Source organism: Helicoverpa armigera, chromosome 22, assembly GCF_030705265.1.
Source record: "Helicoverpa armigera isolate CAAS_96S chromosome 22, ASM3070526v1, whole genome shotgun sequence".
NCBI classification, from domain to species: Eukaryota; Metazoa; Arthropoda; class Insecta; order Lepidoptera; family Noctuidae; genus Helicoverpa; species Helicoverpa armigera.
Genome location: NC_087141.1, coordinates 6,776,277 through 6,801,341, shown reverse-complemented (window position 1 = coordinate 6,801,341; position 25,065 = coordinate 6,776,277). Strand labels below are relative to the sequence as shown.

General features: G+C 36.3%; 2 protein-coding genes across 2 annotated transcripts; one reads left to right on the top strand and one right to left on the bottom strand.

The window, feature by feature from the left end:
* Positions 1-18,505: 18,505 nt before the first annotated feature.
* Positions 18,506-21,358, bottom strand: LOC110381984 (structure-specific endonuclease subunit SLX1 homolog). The gene is made up of 4 exons (XM_021342430.3): positions 21,010-21,358; positions 20,653-20,704; positions 20,377-20,568; positions 18,506-19,054 (listed from the first exon to the last, which is right to left on the bottom strand). The coding sequence occupies exons 1-4, from the start codon at positions 21,186-21,188 to the stop codon at positions 18,563-18,565; spliced, it is 915 nt and encodes a 304-aa protein (XP_021198105.3). The 5' UTR covers positions 21,189-21,358; the 3' UTR covers positions 18,506-18,562.
* Positions 21,359-21,626: 268 nt separating this feature from the next.
* LOC110381985 (zinc finger HIT domain-containing protein 2) lies at positions 21,627-23,847 on the top strand. Its single transcript, XM_064040375.1, has 4 exons — positions 21,627-21,788; positions 21,955-22,483; positions 22,827-23,030; positions 23,502-23,847. Exons 1-4 carry the CDS (start codon positions 21,742-21,744, stop codon positions 23,826-23,828), a joined length of 1,107 nt encoding a protein of 368 aa, XP_063896445.1. The 5' UTR covers positions 21,627-21,741; the 3' UTR covers positions 23,829-23,847.
* Positions 23,848-25,065: the final 1,218 nt, after the last annotated feature.

The following is a 25,065-nucleotide window of genomic DNA, read 5'->3' as shown; positions in this document are numbered from 1 at the left end:
ATACCTAATGTTTTTCATACATGTAAATCCCCAGGTTTTCCAAAAGCCCCGTTTTTTCTGCAAGACCATTTTTGCAACTCAACTCATTTTTGAACAACTTAAAAACGATCAAGAAGTTTTATTACTACGATCTAAAAAACTTCTAAGCAATTAGCCTCAGTTCTTAGAAGAGCAGTAGTAGTAATTATTGTAATTAGTTCAATACCAGTTAATTTTTACTGCCAATTTATTCCAAGACTACCAATAAGGAAATAGCAATCTCTTGATCGCAATTGCCTACTAACAGATTTACATAAAAATAACGATGGGCATATATTTTTCTTCATTTATAATCTGTTCTGGCGTTTGTCTAGCGGCTATAAAAACCTGCTAGCGGATAACCAGTTTTTCTGGGTTCCGTAAATCAGAAATGATTGGTCGAAATAGTGCCTTTTGCCTGTTATAGGATCCTGCGGGTATCGAGAAGGAATATGGGCGGGTTTTGGTCAGCAATGCTAATATAAGTATACCCTTCTGTTGCCAAATGAATAAAAGATTCAATAATTATTTTAGCCGCTAAATGGACGATCTGGCGAAAGTCCGGGCAGCAAATAAATGCAGATTGCTGAAAACAAAGTGAAGAACTTTGGGGGAAACCCTTGTCCGGCCATCTTTCAGCTCAAACAATAAGTTGTTTTAATTACCTACTTTTATGGTAAGGTATTTTACTAATTTGTTATGCTGGAATTTTAGGTATGCTGGAAGAGATTTCTTTAGAAATAAGCATTACCTTTGTATATTCTTTCTTTCCTGTCATCTTTCTTTATTATGTGTGTGTACAAAAATTTGTAAATAAATAAATAAATAAATAAGATCTTTATCGTAATCTTAATTTGCAAATATTTGTAAGACAATGCTATTAGCAAGCGTGATTTTAAATAAAATTGCAATGCCACGCGACAATTTGCAAATGTCAATGAGAACAGACAATAGAGATTTATGTTTAAGCGTGAATTCGTGTAGCTCGTGTTGAAATAGCATCGTTGCTTCGTGAGCTCATTAGACAATTAGAATTATTATCCTTAGATGTAGTAGATTAATGCAACTGTGATTGTGGCAAAAAGTTGAATGAAACTGCTTGTCAATGGTTTTATAGAGTCCTACCTACTCTATTGTCGCTCTAGTATAATAAAATTTAGGTGTAACTTTTCCAACTACCAACTTCAACAGCTTGTCCAATGATAACCAAATGCAATAAAAAATATACTAAGTGTTATAAGTTTGATGTGTTTGTAGCATAGCAGCTCCCAAGCATGAACCGATTTCAGCTATTTTTTATGCCTACGTAAAAACTTCATTCAGAAGGTGAGTCTGACTCTGAAATAAATATTAACTGATGATCAAATTCTTTGAATCAAATTTCTTTGAAGGTTTTAAATTCTTTTAAATACGGAACCCAATGAACAGCAAAACAATCGTAATATCGCTATTGCGTATTCTTAAACTGACCAGTTACGTACCTATAGGCTCAGATATGGCCGCTCCGGTCATTGGCTTTTACAGATAAATGAACTTTGTGTACATAAGTATAGGCTTGTATGTACAAGGCACGTGTATTATTTTAATTACGATTAAGTATGACATAACATGACACAAATCCGCTGGTGCTAGTTGGATCAGATGATCATGATTGGTTTAGAAATCACTGGACAGATTCGACAAATTATAGATATCAGTGTAACCCATGTATCAATGAAGGTCAGTCTGAGTGTCCATGTATCAAGGTACGCCTTCTTAAGTGTACCTACTTTTTATCTGGGTGCGTGGAGTATTTCCCACGGCTGTTGAACGTCTTTGATTGTTGATATCTTTATAATGTAAAGTTATAAAGGACATAGGTATTAGGTATTATGCGTCGTTAATGACTTGTCAATAATACCCTTTACATCTCATCAGTATAAAACATTAAGAAAAACAATGATTGTATTGTGTTCTCCACATCAAAAGTAGTACGCTTTCGTTCCAAGAAAATTATTTCTACCTTTCACACTTTTTACACGCATTTTGGACCTTATTACCATGGAGTATGGTTTACATTTGAACGTCCCTAGTTTTCACTGGCCTTAAAGACATAAAAATTGCTATTTTCTGTCATTCGAGAAGCGGAAATTAATAGATATTATGTGCTAAGTACAGCGTTCACTTGTTCCAGATTTTATGCATACTAACCACTGCTCAGAAATGTAGAAAACTTAACGCAACTTTGTTTGAGAACCGAATTCAGAACCTCTTGTTCAGAACCCCCCTTGAAGTTGGTGTTACGGGGCAGTAGGTATAAAGTACCAAAACCAAAATTGTCAGGCAGACCTTCATTTGCAACTGGCGCCCATCTGTGAGTGCTATTCGGCGCACTTGGCTAAAAGTAGCTATTAGGTTTCCTCGATATCTAATACAAAAAAACTCGGTCGACTATCATTGGGATAAGCGCCTTCAAACAAATAATCAAGCAAACAAACGAACTCTTCAATTTTGTAAAATTAGTACTATTAAGTAGTAAGTTTAGTTGTCAATATCTTTATAACAAAGTCTACAAAAACCATTTCGATGATACCAGCCAATTGTGAGTACGGGTAATAACGAATCGATTAAAAAGGATGGATAATGAACGATTTCTAATCGATGCACCGACTTCCTACCGATTAGGACTCGCGTGTCACTTTTGGTGAAAGTCCTAAGTGGACCACAAGGCAGCCTGGTTCCGATCGACTATTTCGTACGCGTACACGATGTGAACCTTATTATTCACATTAACTCGTTTTAACCTTTTTTTTAAGCGACATACTTTCATGAGTCGAGTTGATAAGTTCAATTTTGACAGGTGCGTGTCAAAAAAAGCTGCAAAAGGGGTCACAAGATTTCTACTGAGTACCTACCTAAGTATGTAGCCAAATAAATAACACGATAACACTTAATTAGTCGTTGATGTTCTCCTAAATTAACTCTTTATTTATTTGTGTGCAATGCTTCATAATTATTATAATAGAAGAATCTATTGCGAGATTTTGAACTTGAGATTGAAACTCAAAGCCTCGATATTAATTCATTTAACCGTCAAATCCGTAGCGGACCCCAATCGGGGTCTGAACATCAATGTCACCGTAAGCTCGGTTGAGACCCCAATTGGGGTCTAAGAATCAGTCATACACTTTCCTAATTATTTACGCTCATATTTATTTTCTTTCCAATCAAACCACATTTGTGAGTACTAAATAAAATAACTAAATAAATTTAAATTATTTTTACGCATTCAAACCTTTCATATTTAGCATACCGTTAGAAATATACCTTTTTAAAATCCAATCGTAATTACCGGGAATTCTGATCGAACTCGCCATGTTTGTTTACATTAGTTGTTTTTTTAAATTTGAAGACGCATAGACAAGATGGCGACGGTGATAGAAGTTTTGCATCGAATGATCCGAATCGTTAAAATAAAGAATCGATTTAATAATTTTATATTATTTGATATTATAATATTACTAAATTGCAATTTTGTATACTTACCATAATCTGAAAATAAATTAGGAAAAGTAAAATGACTTAATTTATTTTGAAAAAAATGCTAGAAAATCAGTGGTAGAAAATACGTTGTAGCCGGAATAAAAAAAAATCTTCGGTTTTTAGGGTTTCTGAAGACGGCAAATGAAGACTTATTTATTTCTTCGGGTGTTTTATGTGCAGGATTCCTGTAGACCTGCCAAACTTAATGGCGATTCGTTACTTCCAACTTTTTAACTGAGCGGCAAAGCTATTTGACGAGAGCCGTAGTTAGGTGTAGTTATCGCAAAATTTTATGACGAGTTTATTGTTTGAAAGGGCAAATAGTTCGCTGTTCATTGAAAGCTGGTCCAAGATGGAAAGATGGCCGCCGCCGACTTATTTTTAACCGACTTCCCAAAAAGCGGAGGTTCTCAATTCGACCGTTTTTTTTGTATGTTTGTTACGCGATTACTCAGCCATTTATTTATCGATTTAGATGATTCTTTTTTTGTTTGATAGCGTATACTTCCGAGGTGGTCCCATTATCATCAGGTCAGGATCTGATGATGGAACCTTGAGAAATCGAGGGCGACTTTCGAAAGTTGCAGAAATACATAGGTTGAAATCTTATCACTCAGGTGTTTGCCTGGTAGCACTATTCAACAGTGAAGGCTTTGAGCTGACCTGTAGCCTTATTCGCTAACTCCACTGACAGCTCGCAGATATCATCAATTGGTAAAGTGTACATTAGTAAATTGTCAAACAGCTATTTTCTTATTCGCTAACGCCAGTTACCAAATGAAATGACGTCATCAGGCTGATATCCACCATGACTCATTTTGACAGCTGTTTCTGTATCGATAAACGTTATATTGCGATTCCGTAAGCCTAGTGGACATAATGGATAATGGATAAACAAATAGCTGTCAAATTATTGTCATCGTAGTTTTGGCGTCAGCAACCGTGTAACGATATCCACCGATATCCACTTCATGCGATACATAATACCAATGTTTTGAACTTATCGGTTGACATCAAAGTTCCGATGACAACTGAGGCCAGTTGACATCTGAGAATTCGAAAGTTAGCGAATAAGCCAGCTGATGATGGAGAGCAGTGAAGGTCGAGGGAACTCGACAACTGAATATTTAAACTTTCTCGTGTTTGTGCTTATATTATTCGTATTTACGAGGCCTCTGCAACAGTGAAGGAGATGGAGACGAGAGAAGTTCGGTTGTCGAGTTCCCTCGACCTTCTCTGGTCTCCATCATCAGGTCAGCTCCAAACCTTTACTGTTTCATAGTGTTATCAGACAGACATCTGAGTCTCAAGTTATAACCTTATCTATGCTTACAATTTTCGAGAGTTGCCCTCGATTTCTCAAGGTTTCCATCATCAGATCCTGGACCTAATAACAAATATGGGGAATATAGCCCTTCGACCAAAAACAAACATCCAAATTGAGAACCACCTCCTTTTTGGGATTCGGTTAAAAATATTTGGTGACTTTAAAATTAATCAATTATTATTATTGTTTCTCATCATCAAATAAGTCTATAGTCAATTGACTCGCATCTGGCGCAACTCGAGGTGGAACTTGGGAAGATTAGGTGGCACATATTAGGGTTATGTGAAGTTCGAAGAGAGGGGGAGGACACCATAACCCTCGAATCAGGTCACCTAATGTACTTCCGAGAGGGAGACCAACAATCCCAAGGTGGCGTTGGGTTTCTGGTTAATAAGTCCCTAGCTGATAACGTTGTGGAGGTGTCTAGTGTGTCGAACAGGGTAGCGTACCTTATCTTAAAGCTCACCGACAGGTATAGCCTCAAGGTAGTGCAAGTGTACGCACCGACCTCGACACATTCAGACGATGAAGTGGAGGATATGTTTGATGATATATCAAGGGCCCTCCACTTCACTACAAAGACCCATTACACCGTTGTCATGGGGGACTTTAACGCTAAAGTGGGAGTACAGATTTGCGGCGAATCGGCAGTAGGATCCCATGGATTTGGAAGCAGGAATCATAGGGGGCAAATGCTCGTCAACTTCCTCGAACGTGAGGGGCTCTTTTTGATGAACTCTTTTTTCAAAAAGCAGCCCCAAAGGAAGTGGACGTGGCAAAGCCCCGACACTATGACTAAAAATGAGATTGACTTCATCATGACGAACAAGAAGCACATATTCAGAGACGTCTCCGTGATCAATAGGTTTAATACCGGTAGCGATCACCGACTTGTCCGAGGCTCTCTGAATATCAACTTCAAGGCTGAACGTTTCCGTCTGATGAAGGCCAGGCTCCGACCAACAGTGCTCCAAACCATGACAGGATCTGAAACGTTCCAATCAAATTTGGAGAACCGATTTGCCGCCGTGGAAACCACAACAGACGTTAACCAGAACCACGAAAATGTGGTTCGGATCCTCAGGGAGGAAGGTTCGAGATTCTGTTACATGCAGCGTAAGGGCAAGAAATCAAAGCTTTCGGAAGAGACATTAGGGCTTATGAAGAGACGACGTGAAAACCCACCTGTCACTTCGTCAGCTAAGCGGGCTCTAAACCAAGAGATCAACAAGCACGTACGACGCGACCTCCGGTGCTCCAATACTCTTGACATTGAAAGAGCAATTGAGCTGAATCGGGGGTCAAAGGTGTTCGTACAATCTCTTGGAAGAAGCCACTTGACGAAGCTGACCACAACAAGTGGAGAAGTCGTTTCTTCGGTGCCGGCAGTCCTTTCGGAAGTGGAAAATTTCTATGGCCGGTTATACGCATCGCATGCATCTCGACCTGATCCCGGAAATGAGGACTCTAGAGCCACATTAACGCGCCATTTCACCGAAGACCTGCCAGAAGTCAGCAGTGGCGAAATCGAGATCGCTCTGAGACAGCTCAAAATGGAAAAGCCCTGGCGAGGATGGCATTACAACAGAGCTATTAAAATCAGGAGGAAAGCCCGTACTGGGGAGCTCCAGAAGCTTTTAATGCCGTCCTGTTTGAAGGAGAACTCCAGAGGCGTGGAGTAGGAGTGTTGTCGTCCTGTTCTTCAAAAGGGAGACAAAACCCAGTTGAAGAACTATCGACCCATTTCCTCCTAAGCCACGTCTATAAGCTGTTCTCAAGAGTGATCACGAACCGACTTGCGCGAAGACTCGACGAATTCCAACCACCGGAGCAGGCTGGGTTTCGGAGCGGATACGGCACCATAGACCACATCCACACAGTGCGGCAGATTATACAGAAGACCGAAGAGTATAATCAGCCCCTGTGTCTAGCATTTGTGGACTATGAGAAGGCCTTTGACTCGGTTGAAATCTGGTCTGTTCTGGAGTCCCTGCAGCGTTGTCAAGTAGATTGGCGATACATCCAAGTGATGAGATGTCTCTACGAAGCCGCTACAATGTCCGTCCAAGTACAAAATCAGCAAACAAGGCCCATACCGTTGCATCGAGGAGTGAGACAAGGGGATGTTATTTCCCGAAACTGTTCACTAATGCAATGGAGGATATGTTCAAGACGCTGAACTGGAAAGGACGTGGCATCAACATCAATGGCGAACACATCTCTCACTTGCGATTTGCTGACGATATCGTCATCATGGCAGAAACGCTGCAGGACCTACAACAAATGCTGAACGACCTGGCTGAATCTTCTCTACGCATCGGCCTACGGATGAACTTGGACAAAACCAAGGTCATGTTCAATGAACATGTTCTACCGGAACCGATTGCGATACACGGCGCCGTTCTCGAAGTTGTTCGGAAATATGTATACCTCGGGCAGACATTGCAGTTAGGTAGAAACAACTTTGAGGACGAGGTGAATAGGAGAATTCAGTTGGGTTGGGCTGCATTTGGGAAGCTACGTCGAGTCCTAACATCGTCGATCCCACAGTGCCTAAAGACGAAAGTCTTCAATCAGTGCGTCCTACCTGTCATGACTTACGGAGCCGAAACGTGGACACTGACGGTACGGCTGGTCCACAAGTTTAAAGTCGCTCAGCGGGCTGTGGAAAGGGCTATGCTTGGCATTTCTCTGAGGGATCGCATCAGAAATGAGGTAATCCGTCAGAGAACCAAGGTCATCGACATAGCCCACCGAATCAGCAAGCTGAAGTGGCAGTGGGCTGGCCATATTAGCCGAAGAACCGATAACCGTTGGGGTAAACGAGTTCTAGAGTGGAGACCACGCCTCGGCAAGCGTAGTGTAGGACGTCCTCAGGCACGGTGGAGTGATGACTTGCGCAAGACGGCTGGCAGGAGCTGGATGCGAGTAGCTAAAAATCGATCTCAGTGGCGTGCACTTGGAGAGGCCTATGTCCAGCAGTGGACTGCGATAGGCTGATGATGATCAAATAAGTACATTACTTTGGTAGTTACAAATTGCAATATATTTCAGAACGCCAGGCTTACCCTCCGCCGAAACAAAAATCTTAGAATTGTTGAGAAATAATATAAGAATAAATTAAAATTCCGTAATAGGTAATAAAAATTCAATTAAAGTTAAACATTATTACGAATGACGCAACACCAAAATGAATAATACATATAAAAATTTAATGCTAAAAACTTTCATAAAACTTAAATATCTTTTTTCTTAACAACAAAAACAAATTGAACCTATAATTTCAAATTAATAAATAAAATTGAAATAAGTTGCTATTAAAAAATACGTATATATAGAATTGGTATTCGATTATTTATGATAAATATCCGATTTAGGTATCGAATGCACACCGCTGATTGAAAAAAAAAAAATACTCCATTCCAAACTCTACTTCTTTTTGATCTTGTAAATTGTTCATTTTTATTGTGTATTTTATGTGCTGATTTTTTAGTTGTTGAACATAAATAAGTGCACGAAATGTATTGCAACGGATTGAAAATGTTACAAATATGACGTTTGTGTTGTGTTTGAGAAAGTGATGCGATTATTTATTGGTAAGTTTTCACCAAATTTGAAATGCCTAACTTTTCGATAGACTTAAAAACACCGTAATTATTATCTTTTTCTGAATTAACTGACCCCATTTGACCTTTGCACGTTGTTGTCAAATAAGTGAGCTCTAAAGTTATAGTTAAAATACTTCTGATCAGGCATTACGGACTTAGAATTCATGTGTTGAAAGTTAGTACAAATTTTTTACTTCCATGTCGCGATTCAAAATTCCCGCCGAATCAACGGTAAAGTCATATGTCAAAATCTTGTCGAGCAGAGGGGTTAATTCAAGTAGTTTTTACAAATAATCTGTCCAGTCCTTTGTTTGCGTAGGTACCTATTTAGAACGGAAAAGTAAACTTTAGTACTTACATGCTTTAAAACCATTTTCCCGCTACTTCGCTTGACATAACCGCGAAAACAGTAAAGAGGTTGACAGCCTATACGACCTCCTTGACAGTTGCACTCTAGGTCTTTGCAATAAATGAGCTGCGGTCAACCACAGATCGGTAATTTGTCCCGCTTGAATAAACATTATGATCTATCTAAAAACCGCTAGATTCCATTCCAGGCAGACTGGATTGGGTTGACATACCTAGATATGCATGTCGTCTCTATACTTAAAACTAGCAAAAATAAGTTAAGTTGGTCATGTTCAAAATATGGACGAGAAGATTCATATATCTATTTTTGCTTTTGTGATCTCATTAAATACACAGAGTTAAGATATGGTTGCCGCTTAGTTGGGTGGAATTAGAAGCCTGCAAGTAACGGGGATCGAAAGTCAAAAAGTATTTTTGAACCATACATTTGATAGAAAGAAAGACTATATAGGTAGGTACTTTATGAATAGACATCAAAGGCAGACTAGAGAGAGGCAGGAAGAAATAGACGAAGAAGATTAACTAAGGACACAAATCATATAATATGTAAAACATTATTCTTAAAGCCTTGTCTGTGTATTTTTGGTCACACTGATTTAGCACAACTTCATGACCTCCGTTCGAGGCAAGATGAGTGCTAACGCAAAAACGACTGGGTTTTTACAACGAATGGCCGTTCCCAATATTGTATCTATCTGTTGTTCTAATACTATAGATACAATTTTGACATTTCTTGTATGGGGCTAATGTCAAAATTTTATTGCGAACGGCCTTTAGTGAATAATGCTCCATGTAAATGCAACAACAACTTGTCGGGAAATCGCCAGAGATTAAAAGATACCGTACGATAAATATTTACTTTTTGTTACCACGCGTTTCAACGCATCTTCAACACTTTCGATTATTTAACACTATTTTTCAAGACTAGAGTTTATCGACACAGTGTCTCACCGTGTTCCGTGTTAGAACATTTACTACGGTACATTAGTTACGGTATGTGTGACACGGTGCGTCAGTTGGAATACACGAAGTAGGAATATATGCGTGACCGACGAAAGTGTTTTACAGTAAGAGATGATATACACTTGTCTGATGATTTTATGGCTATAAATATTGACTGATATATGGTTTCTGATATTGCTACTTGAGTTGACAGTAATGGACTCGTGATGTATATGTGGCTTGATCTCAGATACACTTATTTACACTGTGTAGCAGTAAATTGTGATCAACTAGAAAAACAATTAGCATTTTGCGTTTCGTGATCTATCCCCATTAGATGGTCCCTATTTCCTACATGACGTTTGATAAATATCTAAATCTAGATGGATTCTATTCTCTTTAAAACACATGACCAACAAAACCTTAAGTTAACACATTTTCTTTGACTAAGTATTTAGTTTTTATGCTGACATTGCGGAAAGTACCATCTTGAATCTACTGTAACTATTCTGAGTTGCAAGTGGAGTTATGTTGTTTTGCCCTAAGCCATCAAATAAAAATAGCAATGTCACTTTTCTTCTTGGGAAATCAGGGAGTGTCAGACTCTTACTGACTAAAACCCACCATGTTTCTTCTTCAGCCCCTTATGTACTAGGGCCGCGGTAGCTCTTTCGATCAATCCCGCAGCACCGGAAGGCTTTTGGCCTTTGGTGAGCCCCATTCCAGCACTTACAGTATATCTAAGTATGTAGGTTGTTTAACTTGTTTTATTTTTATTTTATGGTGTACCGCAGAACTGTAGTACGTGAGACCTGAATTCCCATTGATAGCTAAATTGATAGCGGTTTTATAGAAATATTCTACGTGACTAATTATAGAGAAGCTGTTTGTATTTTTAAATTTGATGGGTCGCATGACATTAGGTGGATCGAAAAAGCTTATTTAGAAGCTTAGCTTATTTTTATATTAAAGTGAATGCCTTTCGGCATCCAGAAAATGTGTAAATTTTGCCGTCGATAGTAAAAGAAATTAGTCATATAAAATGATTAATAGAGACTACAAAATTTTAATATTAGTTTGTAATATTTTTTTGAGATATTCAGATTCAGATTCAGATTCAGATTTATTTATTTGTAAACATAGGTACAGATACACATGAGTGTGAGATGTTACATTTTTGTTGGTTCTCTATGCTTGGCCATTAGGCGTACAAATGTTAATGATTTTATTTTAAAACATTTTGGAATGTCAAAACAAATACCAAATTATTAGATTGTTCCCAAGATATCAATTACATACAATAATTTATTAAAACTCGATTACAATGTCAAAACCATATAGTAGGTATCTAAAAATTACATTAATTAAATCTTAGTCAAAACAAAAAAATGTCAAAAGATAAAATATTTAAATATCAAACGAAGGTAATAATTCAGTAAAGTACAAAAGTAAGGTCAAATGGAATAAAATAAAAATAATAATATTGTAATATGTCAATTAAGCGCACAAATCATTATGTAATGTACAAATACAATAAAAAAAAAATATATATATGAAGACTTATTTTTATTTTATGTTTTTAAGTATCTAAAGGAGGAATTATAGAATTATCATCCAGGTAGTCTTTTATTGAATAATAACATTTATTAATTAAAATTTTCATGAGCGTGATTTTGAATTTTTTCAGATTTAACGATTTTAATGTTTCAGGCAGCTTGTTGAATATTTTTGTGTCCATACAGAATGTACTTTTATTCATTAGGGCAGTTTTGCCATGTTTAGTTTCGAGCTCCAGCTTATTTTTGTCTCGTAACTGTCTATAGTAACTTTTGTGAGCTATTTTATATTGTGATATGTGTGTTTTAACAAAGACATTAGTTTCGTAGATATATAATGAAGGCAGAGTAAGAATGTTTAAGCTTTTAAAATACGGTTGACAACTTTCGGTACTAGACAAGCCACACATCGATCTTATACATTTTTTTTGAGCTCTAAATACAAATTCTCTATCGACGGCGTTAGCCCAGTACATGACACCATACCTTAGTGTTGATGCAACATAACCGTGATATGCCATTAGCACCGCTTCTAAGCTGACAGTCTTTGAGAGTTTATAAAGTACAAATGCGAATTTACAAATTTTTTTACAGATTTCTTCTGTCTGAGGTCTCCAATTCAAATTTTCATCTATTATGATGCCAAGGAATTTTGTGACCTTAGTTGCTTCTATTTGCGTCCCTAGATAACTAATTTCAGGAATTTTACTCGGGATTCTCTGCTGAAAGTGCATAATTTTAGTTTTTTCTAAATTTATAACGAGGTTATTTTTGTCAAACCATGATATAATTGTTTTTAAAGTCATATTTATTTCATTTTCATACGTCGCAGGGTCGTCACATTTAACTACTACTGTACTATCGTCGGCAAATAGTACCATAGGGTGATTTATGTGGCTGGGAAGGTCATTAATGTACAGTAAAAAAAGAGGAGGTCCTAGCACGCTACCCTGTGGCACGCCGTATTTTACTGTCCTACATTTTGAGAGATATTTCTTCTCATAACTTCCATGTGGATTTGTGCAAATTTTTGTGATTTCAACAAACTGTTTCCTATTTGTCAAATACGATTCTATTAGTTTAAGCACATTCCCCCTAATACCACATGTTTCAAGTTTTTTTAACAAAATTGCGTAATCCACATAATCGAAAGCCTTGGTTAGGTCCATAAAGATAGCACACACCGGATTTCTTTTGTCTACATTTGATAAAATAGGAAGGAGAAGATCATGTATGGCCATATTAATAGTATTTTGTTTTCGAAATCCCTTTTGTTCTTTGACTAATATATTTGACCTCTCCAGATAAGTATAGAGGGATTTATAAATAACTTTCTCAAATATTTTTGCGATGACGGGAATCAAGGCTATAGGTCTATAATTTGCCATAGATCGCCTATCCTGTTTTTTGTATAATGGTTTAATTATGGAAGTCTTTAGTCCTTCGGGAAAAATTCCATTAAATATACTCATGTTAATGATGTGACTGAGATGTGGAGCTATGTATTGGGCTACTTCTTTTATAACTTTTGTGCAAATTCCGTCATAGCCAACACTGTTTGTATTCCTAAGTGAGTTTATATGGTGTATTATGTCTTGTGGTATAGTGGGTTTCATAAATAAAGAATTAGAGGATATTGAGGTCATAGGAACTTGTTTTGTCTTATTTTTAAGTTCAATAACTTGGTTAATAAAAAAATTGTTAAAAGAATCTGCTATTTCTAATGGGTTTGTTATTCGGTGTGTCCCTGTTTGTATTTCTGTTATTGACTCCTTAGGATAGAAGGTTTTAGAATTGTTGATGACTGTCCAAGCTGCCTTCGATTTATTTTGGGAAGTTTTAATATAATAGTTGTTTTGTGATTTTTGTGTCAAGGATATAATTTTTTTTAGCCTAGTAGAATAAATTTTGAAGGTATTTTTATTTTTTGATGTAGGGTTATTTCGGTATTCCCATAGCAGTTGACGTTTCTTTTTACTACACTTTCTTATACCGTTCGAGATCCATTTTGCTTTTTTTGTATTAGATATTGTTCGTGTTTCATAAGGGAAACATAGATTGTAAAAACATTGAAATAGATCTAGAAAATAGTTGTAGGCCTCGTTAACGTCATCGGTCCTATAAATATCTGAAAAGGTGAGAGATTTTAAGATGTTCTTAAATTTTTCTATATTTTCTTGACAATAATTTTGTCTTTTTACTCGCCAGCGTTTTAAAACACAAGTTTTTTTAACGGGACATTTCAAAAGCTGTGCCGTATGATCTGATAAACCGAATTCTATAATTTCTCCTTTACAGCCCTTTACATTATGTGCAATATTGCTTTTCAATCGGTGCTTTTCAGGTTTTCATTTAAGTTACAGATCCAAAACTTAATGGCTTCAACAAACAAATTGAAAATATATTATTGAAAGTGTGCGTCGCCTTTAAATTAATCATGTAAATTCAGCAAACTTAAGTTTTTTCCTTGTAAATGTAATTGCACTGACACTAAACTGCAACTTCGTGCAATTAGGAAAATTAACATTTTAGACAATCGACATCCAATTGGACAAAAAAAAACAAAAATAGCGTTTTAACTGCTGAAAGTCAATGACCAAAATAGTTCAACGACGTCTTTAACCAACTGTCAAGAAGGGTATGCCTACAAAAAAGTATCCTAGCAAATCTAAAAAACAATTGCTTAAGATATCCGCCTATTAAATATTTTTAATGTGCGATTAACGTGAAAAAAACGGCTATTTAGGTAGGTACTATTTATGTCGACAAATTCTGCGTGCGCGCATGACGGAAGACGAACAATAAATTTTCGTGGAATGATGAATTGCTTTCCACAGTCAATAAATGGGAAATAAAACTTTTTTCTAATTTCCTTCATTCCTAAACAGCACTTAGGTACCTGGCTAGCGTTCATAATTAATTCATCGTAGGGTAATTCAAAAATGCAATAAAAAAATATTTTTTACGGTTCCACGATTGTAGAAAAACATGTCAGAATCGAGCTGAGGTCCAATTTTGTAATTGAATGATGACCGCATTATGACCACAAGTAGGTACCAATGTAACTTTTGTAAGATATACGTTCTTTCTAAATGTACCTTTCTTCCTAAATAGTATCTAATTTAGTACCTGTAGTACCAAAAGGTGATTTTTAAAAGTATCTTAGCGGAAGCAAAACTGCTATATTACCCAATTTAATAAGCCCCCGCTTAAAACTCTTGCTTAATCTCATAAGTGCAGTTAACTGCAGTCATTAAACTTAACTGCTACCGTAAATAGAACTAAATGTAGCAACTTGCTCTAACTCATATGTGTCACATTTTAGCTTTAAAATCAGTGAACAAGGTTATTTTTTATAACTTTGTCCGTTCACACACGGCTAAGTTCTTAGCTGCGGTTCCATCTGCGACATGAGAGGACTATTTCGTGCATCTAGGTAAAAAGTACCTAGCCCTTGTTTTTTCTCAGGTTCTGGATAATCTGTTTACCGAATTTCATGTAAATCGATTAAGTAATTTTGGCGTGAAAGCCAAAGACAGGGTTATTTTCGCATTTACACTTTGAAATATTAGTAAGGATTTATTTTATAACATCAATTCTATAGGTTAAATCCAGTTTACATATGTCTATATCCTATCGCAAACGTTTACAGTAAACTGGCTTCACCGTGTCTAGAACGCGTGCCATGCTTGCAATTATCTAATCGGTGAGATCTCTGAGTCGAGTCATGATCTTTGCCACTAACAGACCTACATACAAATACTCAGTTCGTACTAAATACCATGGATAGGAACTGCTATTTACTTGCAAAGGAATTTTGCGAAAAACTGTCACGACTGGTCAACGCACGTGGTTCTCACGACATACTTGTTCGTCTGACTTAAATTCGTCTGCAATTACATTTTTGGAAACATTATTTTGTTAGCCCAGTGACCCCAAAATTAAGGTCTAGGTCTAATTTAATTCAATATGAATAAGAAATGTTATAGGTACCTACAATAGGTACAGTCAACTTCAGATCAGTGGTAACAGTTTTATAGGAAAATCGTACTTAATACTATTGAGCTAAGGTGCATGACAGTTACCACTGATGTGCCGTCTACTGTACCTCACATTACAATAGTAATAAACCTACTAGAATCAAAATAGGAGTGTTACTTTCATCTTCGTATAAGGAAAGACATTACTTGCGCCTTATTCAAAGTACACGTCCCGCTTTCAATACCGACAGTAAGTAAACTTGTAGCTATCACGTCATCGTGCATAAAATGCAGGAAAATTAACACGAAATCAGATTCCTTTTCACCGGACCCAATATGCTTAACTAACTGTAAAATATTTCTTTGCCGATCGGTCGTCGCGGCTTTTAAGACAGTTATCCATATACTCATTGGCATGACACACAATAGTGTCGGGCCCGCAGTAACCGGCTTCATTCGCCCGTGCGCCAACATTCCGTTAGCAAGCGACTAGCAGCCTCTTCACTTTTCAACGCAACGCGGTCAAAAACAATTCTATAATGCAAAATAGTTTTTAATCAAATTTAAATCGGACTAATAAAAGTGAACGCATCCTAATCTGACATTAAATTCGGCGGGAAATTGAAACAATATGGCGCGTGTTTTTTTCGTAATTTTCGCGGTTATTTTGGTGCTGGCTCCGTGTGAGATGAAGAGGAGGAAGATAAAGGATTATCCTACGGATAAACAGCTGACTTTGCAGAGGAAAGAGACGACTCCTGTGGATTTCACGAGACTAGTGGTGATGAGAATGGTGTACGGTTTTGCTAAAGTTCTTGGCTTCGAAGAGCCTATTGGTGAAGTGATGAATGGTGCGTTCGTGCCCCCAGGAGCGGATGATGATGATGATTTTGATGATGATGACGGAGATTTCTTCGACGATTATTAAATTTAAGTGTGTAAACGTGCGTATTCTCGATACCAAATAACTTGCATTTACCCAGTTGTAATGTCTTTTTGTAAATTATTTATTAACTTATTTTAGTTTGTAATTGCAAATTAATTTATTTTAGTGTAAAAATGTGAAGTACACAAGTGTTAAAATATGAAAAATGTCGTTATATTTTTTCAACTTTTTATTTTCTTTATTTCACTTACAATTTGTAAGTTACCAAACATCTTATGCCGTTAAAGTCGTCAAGAATCGAATAGGTATGAAAAGCTCTTAATAAAACTCTGAAATCTGACAATATCAGATACCAATACATATACTTATTGATTATCTTGCTATCGATCAAAAATAATTTTGAACACAGCATAAGACTCGAATTCATTTAATAAGTAAACGAAACCTTAAGTTAATTACTTTTTGCCTCATTTTTGTCGTCTAAAAAGTAGTAAGTAAATTGTAGGTCCTATTCAAATAGTCTGCATTATTAAATTTTTGGATTAGTTACCTACATAGTGTCTTTATTTTGTAAAATTACTTGTTGGCAATCAATATGGGCCTAATATTATAGTTTGCTTTCTTTTAATGCTTAATTTTATTTAATTCTGATATATTTTTTTAAATTCTGTGCCTCTATGATTTGTTTATATTTTGTTAGCTTTTTTTTCTTTAGATATTTATTATAATGTTATCTTATTAACGATGTACCTGGTAGTAACTAGCTTATTTATTTCTGCTCAATTATTGTAAATACATAATTATAATTTATTTATTACATTTACTTTATTAGTTTTATTTTCCTTTAATTTTTTAAAAACTCAGAGCCATCCTAATACTGCTTTTGTTGACTTTATTTGACCGTGAATTAATTTTAATGTTATGTTTTTAAATATTATTTTTAATGCTGCACTTGTTTAGATGTAAGAAGTACCGAAACAAAGGCGAAATTAGTAGTTTATTTTTTTAATTTTCTTTATTCTCTTTATGTTAAAGATAAATTAGCGGTTCGTTGCGCGCGCGCTCCTTCATTTGCACTGTTTTCCTAGCCACTTCAATACATAGGTGGGTACGCAGGATGCCCTTTTTATAGACAACAGTTATCCTACAATGAACGGCCTATTGTCTGCTTCGTGTTACAAGTTTTTAAGTGTTAGTGTTGCTTGTTCGTGGTAGTTTATTGCAATAATTACTATGCGACAATTATTGGCATGCAATTAAAGCTTGGCAGTCAATGTTTGTATAATTTGTGTTCATTGCCAAGGTTCTAATTGTCGTGTGAATTTATAATGCGTAAGTTTATTAATTCGTTGTAGACTGTACCTAGTTACAATTATCATTAATTAAAACGGTTACTTTGTAGCTACACGGGTTTCTTTTTAAGTAAGTACCTCAGTAATATTTTTTTTCTAAATGGGCATGTTTTCGCTCGCACAAGACGCAAATGAATTTAAAAAAATATTGCCTCCATAATATGAAAACAAGCACCTTTTCTACCCTATAGGTCAGCATCAAAGTCTAACAAATTGTAACTTACCGTCTCCACATACATAGGTACCCATGTGTGTGACGTATCAATATTATGTTAAACCAATCAAATATTTCTTAGTGAGCCCTTTTATGCCCAAAGGCTACAAACACCTTCAAATGTTCTTCTTCTTCTTAACGTTTATCCCGTCTTGTGACGGGGTCCGCTTTCCGTACCTTCTTCATCCACTTCGCTCTATCCTGGACATCTTCCTCTTCGAGTTCGCAGATCTTCAGGTCTTTCTTTACGACACTCAACCACCGCAGTTTTGGTCACCGTCAAATATTGCATTGCAAAAATCAGTTTTTTTTGCTGAATAGGAACTTTAATGCTACCCCTTAATACCTGCATTGCGTGTCTGTTGCTTGTCAATCAAGTTTGACACACGCGAGTGTTTCTAAACGGAAACCAGTATTTCCTTCCGTGAAACCTTATATTCAGTAACCAGTATAATATAGCAATGCAGTAGCTAGCTAATGACAGTCGGGAATAAAGTCTACATAAATAGGACAGAGGCAAAAACATTTTATAATCATAATCAGCCTTTTTACTGTCCACTGTAGTGCACAGGCCTCTTGCAAAGAAAGGGATGAGCGTTAATCACCCCCCTTGCTTAAAGCAGATTGGCGATTCCAGGACATGATAATATAGATAATAAGTAACTTTGGTACTTGCCTGAGCTAGATTCAAAGCCGCGCCCTCGAGGCTGGTGCTGCAACCACTAACCCAATAGGAAAAAGTAATAAAATCTCATACCGTCTATATTGTCTAATAATTTCTTAAATCGTCATAAATCATAATTACAATCAAGAAACCACGAAGGGTCACCCTCTATCTCTTTAGGAGGCCCAATTTCTTCATCACTACAACCCTCTGACTCTTTATCTTTCACAATTTCTTCATCACTGCAGTCCTCCAACTCTTTATCTTTCACAATTTCTTCATCACTGCATTCTTCCCCATCACTGTTCCTCGAACACCCCTTCATTTTCCTGATCAAGTCGCCCCACTTTAGCTTCACACTGCAGAACGGACAGCTACCTTCTATAGGAACATACTCTCCTGGTACCAGAAATAGATCGGCCAAGCAAGTAATATGTGCTACAAGTTCACAGTTGGAATTCAAGCAGGTGATCTTTGATTGGTCATAAGTTATGTAAGAGGAGCAGAGAAGACATTCTGTGTCCGGAGGTATGGTCGTGGAAGATTTGGGCTTCAAGTTTCTGCTTTTGACAGGTCCTTGGCAGATTGTCATGTGTGACGGAGGTTTTCTTTCAGGCTGGAAATAAAACAGAAATATGCTGTAAATTCTGTTTTTAATTATGGAATTTTTTTAAAGTAATCCTATATTATCTTAGGCAGAGTCAGTTTGACTACACCTAATATGCCTTTAGTGCTTTAAAATGGGAACTATATTTTTTGTCACCAAAATTTATATTTGTCATCAAGTTGTATCACCTAATAAATAGATCTATCGCCACGAAATATTTTCGTTCTCAGATAAACAAAGAGTGTTCCCAGGTATGAATTACCAAATTATTGTTAATATAATGTGTAAACTATGAGATGGATTACCAATAAAATTGTAGTGCATTACATGAATGTAAACTTCGTTCTTATAATAATTGTTTTATTACTTAAATAATAGCTTGGTGCTCAAAATGGTAGATCTGTCACCAAATAAATCGATTCATCGATCCCTGACTGCGACTCCTTTTTATTTGTTATTTTGTCACCAATACAGTAGTTACATTTTATTTCGTTCAGTTATTAAAATAATGTATTCGTTACCAATTTAATACATCAGTTTATAATTTTAATAAAAATATGTTCAAAGGGAAGAGGAAGGGAAGGGAGACAAATTGGCGCGCTTTCGGGCCTCAACGAATGGGTTGTAGGTTGGTTGTAAGTACGATCATACGATGCGGGGCGCGGGCAGCGAGATTTTTAACAATAAATATTGATTATTTTGACTTTGATTAAGTGTTTTATTTACTATTCAGCTAGAAATACCTGTGGAAACTAAAGCCCTTGGGGGGAGGCACATGGCCAGTTAAGTAGTAGACTCTTTTGGTTGAAAGGATGATGACGACCACCCTACATTTTTAGACCTTCATGAAATTTTCTAGTGATATAATATATTATTTATTGGTGATCTCTTTAAATTAGTTTGCTTAAATACTATTAGGACAAACCTATTATAATACATACAAAATCATTTATTTGGTACTTGACCCCATATCTCCATGATTTTCGGTAATTTATTGTGGAATTAATTTTATATTGTTTGGTGACTACATTTGGTGACAAATCTACTATTTTGAGGGCAAACCCTATTATTTAAGAAACACAAAATGAATTAAATTGGTGACAGCTTAAATCATACCCCTTTAAAATATTGATTATACAAAAGATTTTATTACCCACCTTAAATTTGCATTCCCTATATAAGATAGAAATGGGTCATTTAAGATTAAAAATCATAGTCTGTTGTCTGCACCCCCTGCATTCTGACAAATAAAGGACTGACCCAATTGATCATTTTTTTTACTAATATAGTGATCAAAATTCTAGCCAGAGTAAAAACATTTTACTACTTACATCAAAATCTTCACAATACTCCACCTCCAGCCATCTTATGATTAAAGGCAGGCGGCACCAAGGTCCCACTCGAAGCATCTCACTCAACACTCTTAATTTGAATTTAAATTCAGACTCTTTTCTTGGGATCTTTTTTAAATTTAAATGCTGCAGTCTTATAGTCTTCGTAGGATTCTGCCAAGCCCATTCAAACTGAAATAGATGCAAAGAAAATAAGTAACATCCTGAATTTTCTAGTAAACTATTACAATAGTAAAACATAAGAGAAATACTTACTCTGAGAGCTGAAATATTATTTGGGAATCCATGGATTATCATCACCATTTTCCTAGAAAAAAAATGTTTTAATAGGTAGGTAAGTATTTTAATATTACAAAATAAATGAGCTGAATTGGTGGTTTTCTCGATCCAAAACTGAATATTGCACTTTCATAGCAATACTTCTGAAAAGATAACTCTAAAGTCTGAGAAACAACATAGGCTATGATTCATTTAAGTACAAGTAGGGAACTACTGTTGTCAGGACCTTGGTGCAAGCACAGCGAACAGCATTTTATGACTGTAAATTAGTACCTGTATACGTTAGATATTATTTGTACGTACAAAGATATTATTAAAAAGTGGTTTCCTCACCAGGGTCCTTTATTATTAGTCCGATAAGCTCCTCCAGCCCAAATGCCTCTGTTATGCTGCATAATTCGCCGGTTCGGGTCTCGAGTGTAGCCAATGTACGTGCGCCCTTTGTATTTAGGGTTAATACAGTATAGTAAGTAAACTCCGAAGAAATCTTCCACTAATTCTGGCTCAGACATTCTGTACGATTCTGTGCACTTATTTCACGAAAATTGTTTCTGCTAGTTGTTGGTTTTAAATTTTTCACAGTATATGGTCATAAGGCACTGATGTGTTTCATTTTTTCTTAAAATTATAATGGGTTCACAATCTACAAAAATAATCTCATTATTGTTGCTGTGCTGTTTATTTTGATTTGAATATTTTTGAACTTCGACTTTGACAAACCAGGACACTTGTCACTTGCGTTTTGTTTTGTGAAATATGTAAACATCTAAAACCTAATCAACGATGAAGTTGGTAAGAAATTGACCTAATAAGGTTTTAAATAAATCTATATACTAAAAATCGATTGATTAAATAAGTTAAAAAGTTTAATTATTTAATAGAACTTAAACTTCACTTTCGTCAAACATTTTATTTAGAAAACTAAACGCTTTTGCAGAACTGTCTGTCAATGTCGATGAATTTATTTCGCTGTTTCGCATTTACCGATTCTCATTATTTGGAAATAAGTAAATAATTTACTCCATATTTGACTGACTGTCTCAATCGTAGTTCAATCAATGTAAAATGGGTGACAACAAATCTTCTAAAGTCAGCCAAAACATTTGTGGACTGTAAGTATAATCCTAACCTCCGATTTTGTTTATATTTTTTTTTATACCTACACGATAAAACTTATAATAAATGTAATCTTAAAAGTTAATAGTAATCGTTATTTAATTTCTATTATTGAATGCTACTAATTCTGTTTTCTAATGCAGTCTTTTCTGAACGTTTCAGTTGCAATGAAAAGCAGAGTAAATACTGCTGTCCTCGGTGTGAGATTTTCTACTGTTCATTAGACTGCTACAAATCTGAAAACCACATGCAATGTTCCGAAAGCTTCTACAGAGAATGTGTGAACAGCGAACTGATGTCCCACCACGCTGGCGACGAATCCAGAGACAAAATGGTCGACATACTAAAGAGGATGCAAGATGAGGATAACATAGACATAGACAACTTGATAGAATATGATGATGAGCCGGCCGATTCTGATGATGAAGCAGAAATTGACCTTCAGGATCGATTAAGGGATCTAAATCTTGATGATGCGGATGCTGTATGGAATGCTTTAACTGAAGATGAGAGGAATGAGTTTGAGGCCTTGTTGAATCAAGGGGATGTTGGGTCTATAGTGCCACAATGGGAGCCATGGTGGACTTATCGTAGAGATAAGAAATTGGTAGAAGATGTAGCTGTGGATGATGGTGAAGCTTTAAAGAATTGTCCTGAGTTGAAGCCTGTGCCAAAGTTTGAAACTTTAACTGTAAGTATTGGCTGGAATTAAATAGTGACCACCACCTTTTACACATTTAGTTTTATGCTTACCAAATATAAGATACTACTGTGGAAGGTCCCTTGTGTCTTTTACAATAGCTATAACATGGATTTGTTTATATCACAATCTTCCTCTTGTTAGCCAATTTCCCTAAAACAAGGAAGTTCTCTGTTTGACCCCACACATATTTATTTTTCCATGTGAGTTAATATAAAAGCACCTTATCATACTTCAGGGCCTTAATGTAAAATCACCTAAACTACATCATAGACCAATTTTTAGGGATGGATAAAAATCATTTATTTATAGGAGAATTTATTAATTATTTCAGACAGCAACCCCATCACCAGCCATCAAGAACAATATAACCAACGTGTTAGCGTCCTACGCATTCATAATGAGGTACTTCAACGGAGACATACAACCAGCAGAGGCGGTAATATGTCTCCTGAACATATGTGATAATCTGGACAGCAATGCTAACTATGATGATCCTGCTATAGCCTTGGAGTCTGTTGCTCAGAAGTGTCTTCAGGTAATGTTATGATATTCAGAAGTTGATATAAAAAATTATGCTAAAATATTCACTCAAAAAACATTTTAACGTGAGTTGTAAGCATTATTGGTATAAGAAGTGATGGTGTCACATCCTACTAATATTATAAACGCGAAAGTTTGTATGTATGGATGTTTGTTACTCTTTCACGCAAAAAACTACTGAATGGATTTTAATGAAACTTTACAATAATATAGCTTATACATCAGAATAACACATAGGCTACAATTTGTAAACATATTGTTCGAAATACTAAACCTGCGCAGACGAAGTCGCGGGCACCAGCTAGTTACCTTATCCTGGCTATTCCTACCAGCCATCTTCTAAGATAGATTTCAGACAACTTCTGACAATATCTCTGGTGGAAATTACATCTTAATTTTCGATCTAAATATAAATTTTATACCAATTTTAAATGATCATCATCTAATTCATTTTTTATAATTTCAGAGTGAACTAATACAAACAGACGAAGCCAGTCTCACAGTCATGAAGAAGGACACATTCTTGATAATTCGAGGTCCCAGTGAAGAAAACGAGAAATATTACTGCCAGGCTGCTTTATCACATCTTCATCAAATTCTTTCTCAAGCCAAATCCCAAGAAAAACAGTCAAAAAGTAACCAAGATACAGTGAAAACAGATTTTTCTAGAAAGTTCCCAGAACATGAAAGGGAGAATTTACCCAAGTTAGATATAAGCAAAGTTAAGAAATGTATGAAAAAAGTTGAATACTATTTGTCTTACATAGATAGCTATAATATGGATTTTGAATAAATAATGTTTACCTACTTAATTTTGTTCCTTCATTTATAATCTTACTGTAGTCTTAGTACTTAGGGCTGCGGGTTGTTCGAAAGAGATACCGCGGCCCTGGTACATGGCCTACGACGGAACACGACGGTTTTTAGTCAGTAAGAGTCTGACACTCCCTCACCGCTGCTAACCCACAGCGGGAGGGGTCAGTTGATGATTTTTGACGTCGTTAAAAAAAAAAGTCTTAATACTTACCTACATAATACAGTACCCACCATGTTGACTGGCTAATATGTAGGTACTTATTTTGTCATAAGTAGTCTGCAAATAGACTCATCATGGGTTCGATTCCCGGTATGGACTTAACGCTTTGTGGGTTGCTGTTTGCGCTTGACAGCTAATCCCAAAGGATTAGGTATCCGTGATTCTAAGCTTAAAAGCTTCGACTGCACTCTCGCAAACATTCATTTGGCATTCAAGCTCCAAGCGAACAAACTTATGTAAGTAGATATCTACCAACATTTCAAACGCTGCTCCCTACGACAAACATTGCATCTGTACAACCAGACATACGTATACCACATACCTACACGAATATAGGTACCTATCTAGACTATTCTATGACAAGGTTATGACTAACGAGCCAATAACAGCCTCTTCCGATCACGTGACGCACAAGCCCTGATATTTCCACCTGCACCCCGCCCCTTCGATCCGCCAAACGGATCGCAAATTCACCCTACGCGCAGATGACCGACACGTCTCGAGGTCAGACGCGCTCAGCATCCGTAACTCAGGTATTGCAAATTTATTACCAAAGCCCTTTAAAAATATTCACGAACTTACATAACTATTCAAAAGTATGATAAAACTATCAGTTATTTAATAGGAGGTTACAAGGAATTCAAAAATGTAGATAGCACAGACTGCAGATAAAATGATAGTCTATATTATGTAAATTAAGTTAGGTCACAGTCGTCAAAATTTTGAAGTACGCGGGAAGCCCTAATTGGTTCCTGCCTCCCTTCCATTGCACACGGCCGTGCAGTCTGCAAGATCAATAGTTTGCGCCCTATCGCCCTACATTGCACTGATCTCGGAATAATTTATCAAAGTTATTATATTTATTCAGTTCAAACGACCAGTGTTGACCTTAATTTGATTCAGTTTTCAAATGTGAGTCACGGACGTTATTGGATAGAATTCAAGTGTGCAAAAGGCGGGAAAATGTAGACTTTTGTGTAGTGCAAGGACTTAC

Excerpts from the sequence above, each read along its gene's own strand:
- LOC110381985 (XM_064040375.1), top strand. The coding sequence starts at position 21,742 with ATGGGTGACAACAAATCTTCTAAAGTCAGCCAAAACATTTGTGGACT. Across the intron at positions 21,789-21,954 it reads AGCCAAAACATTTGTGGACT|TTGCAATGAAAAGCAGAGTA; the intron begins GTAAGTATAATC and ends TGAACGTTTCAG. Across the intron at positions 23,031-23,501 it reads TTGCTCAGAAGTGTCTTCAG|AGTGAACTAATACAAACAGA; the intron begins GTAATGTTATGA and ends TTATAATTTCAG.
- LOC110381984 (XM_021342430.3), bottom strand. The coding sequence starts at position 21,188 with ATGTCTGAGCCAGAATTAGTGGAAGATTTCTTCGGAGTTTACTTACTA. Across the intron at positions 20,705-21,009 it reads ACTAATAATAAAGGACCCTG|GAAAATGGTGATGATAATCC; the intron begins GTGAGGAAACCA and ends TTTTTTTTCTAG. Across the intron at positions 19,055-20,376 it reads AGTATTGTGAAGATTTTGAT|CCTGAAAGAAAACCTCCGTC; the intron begins GTAAGTAGTAAA and ends TTTTATTTCCAG.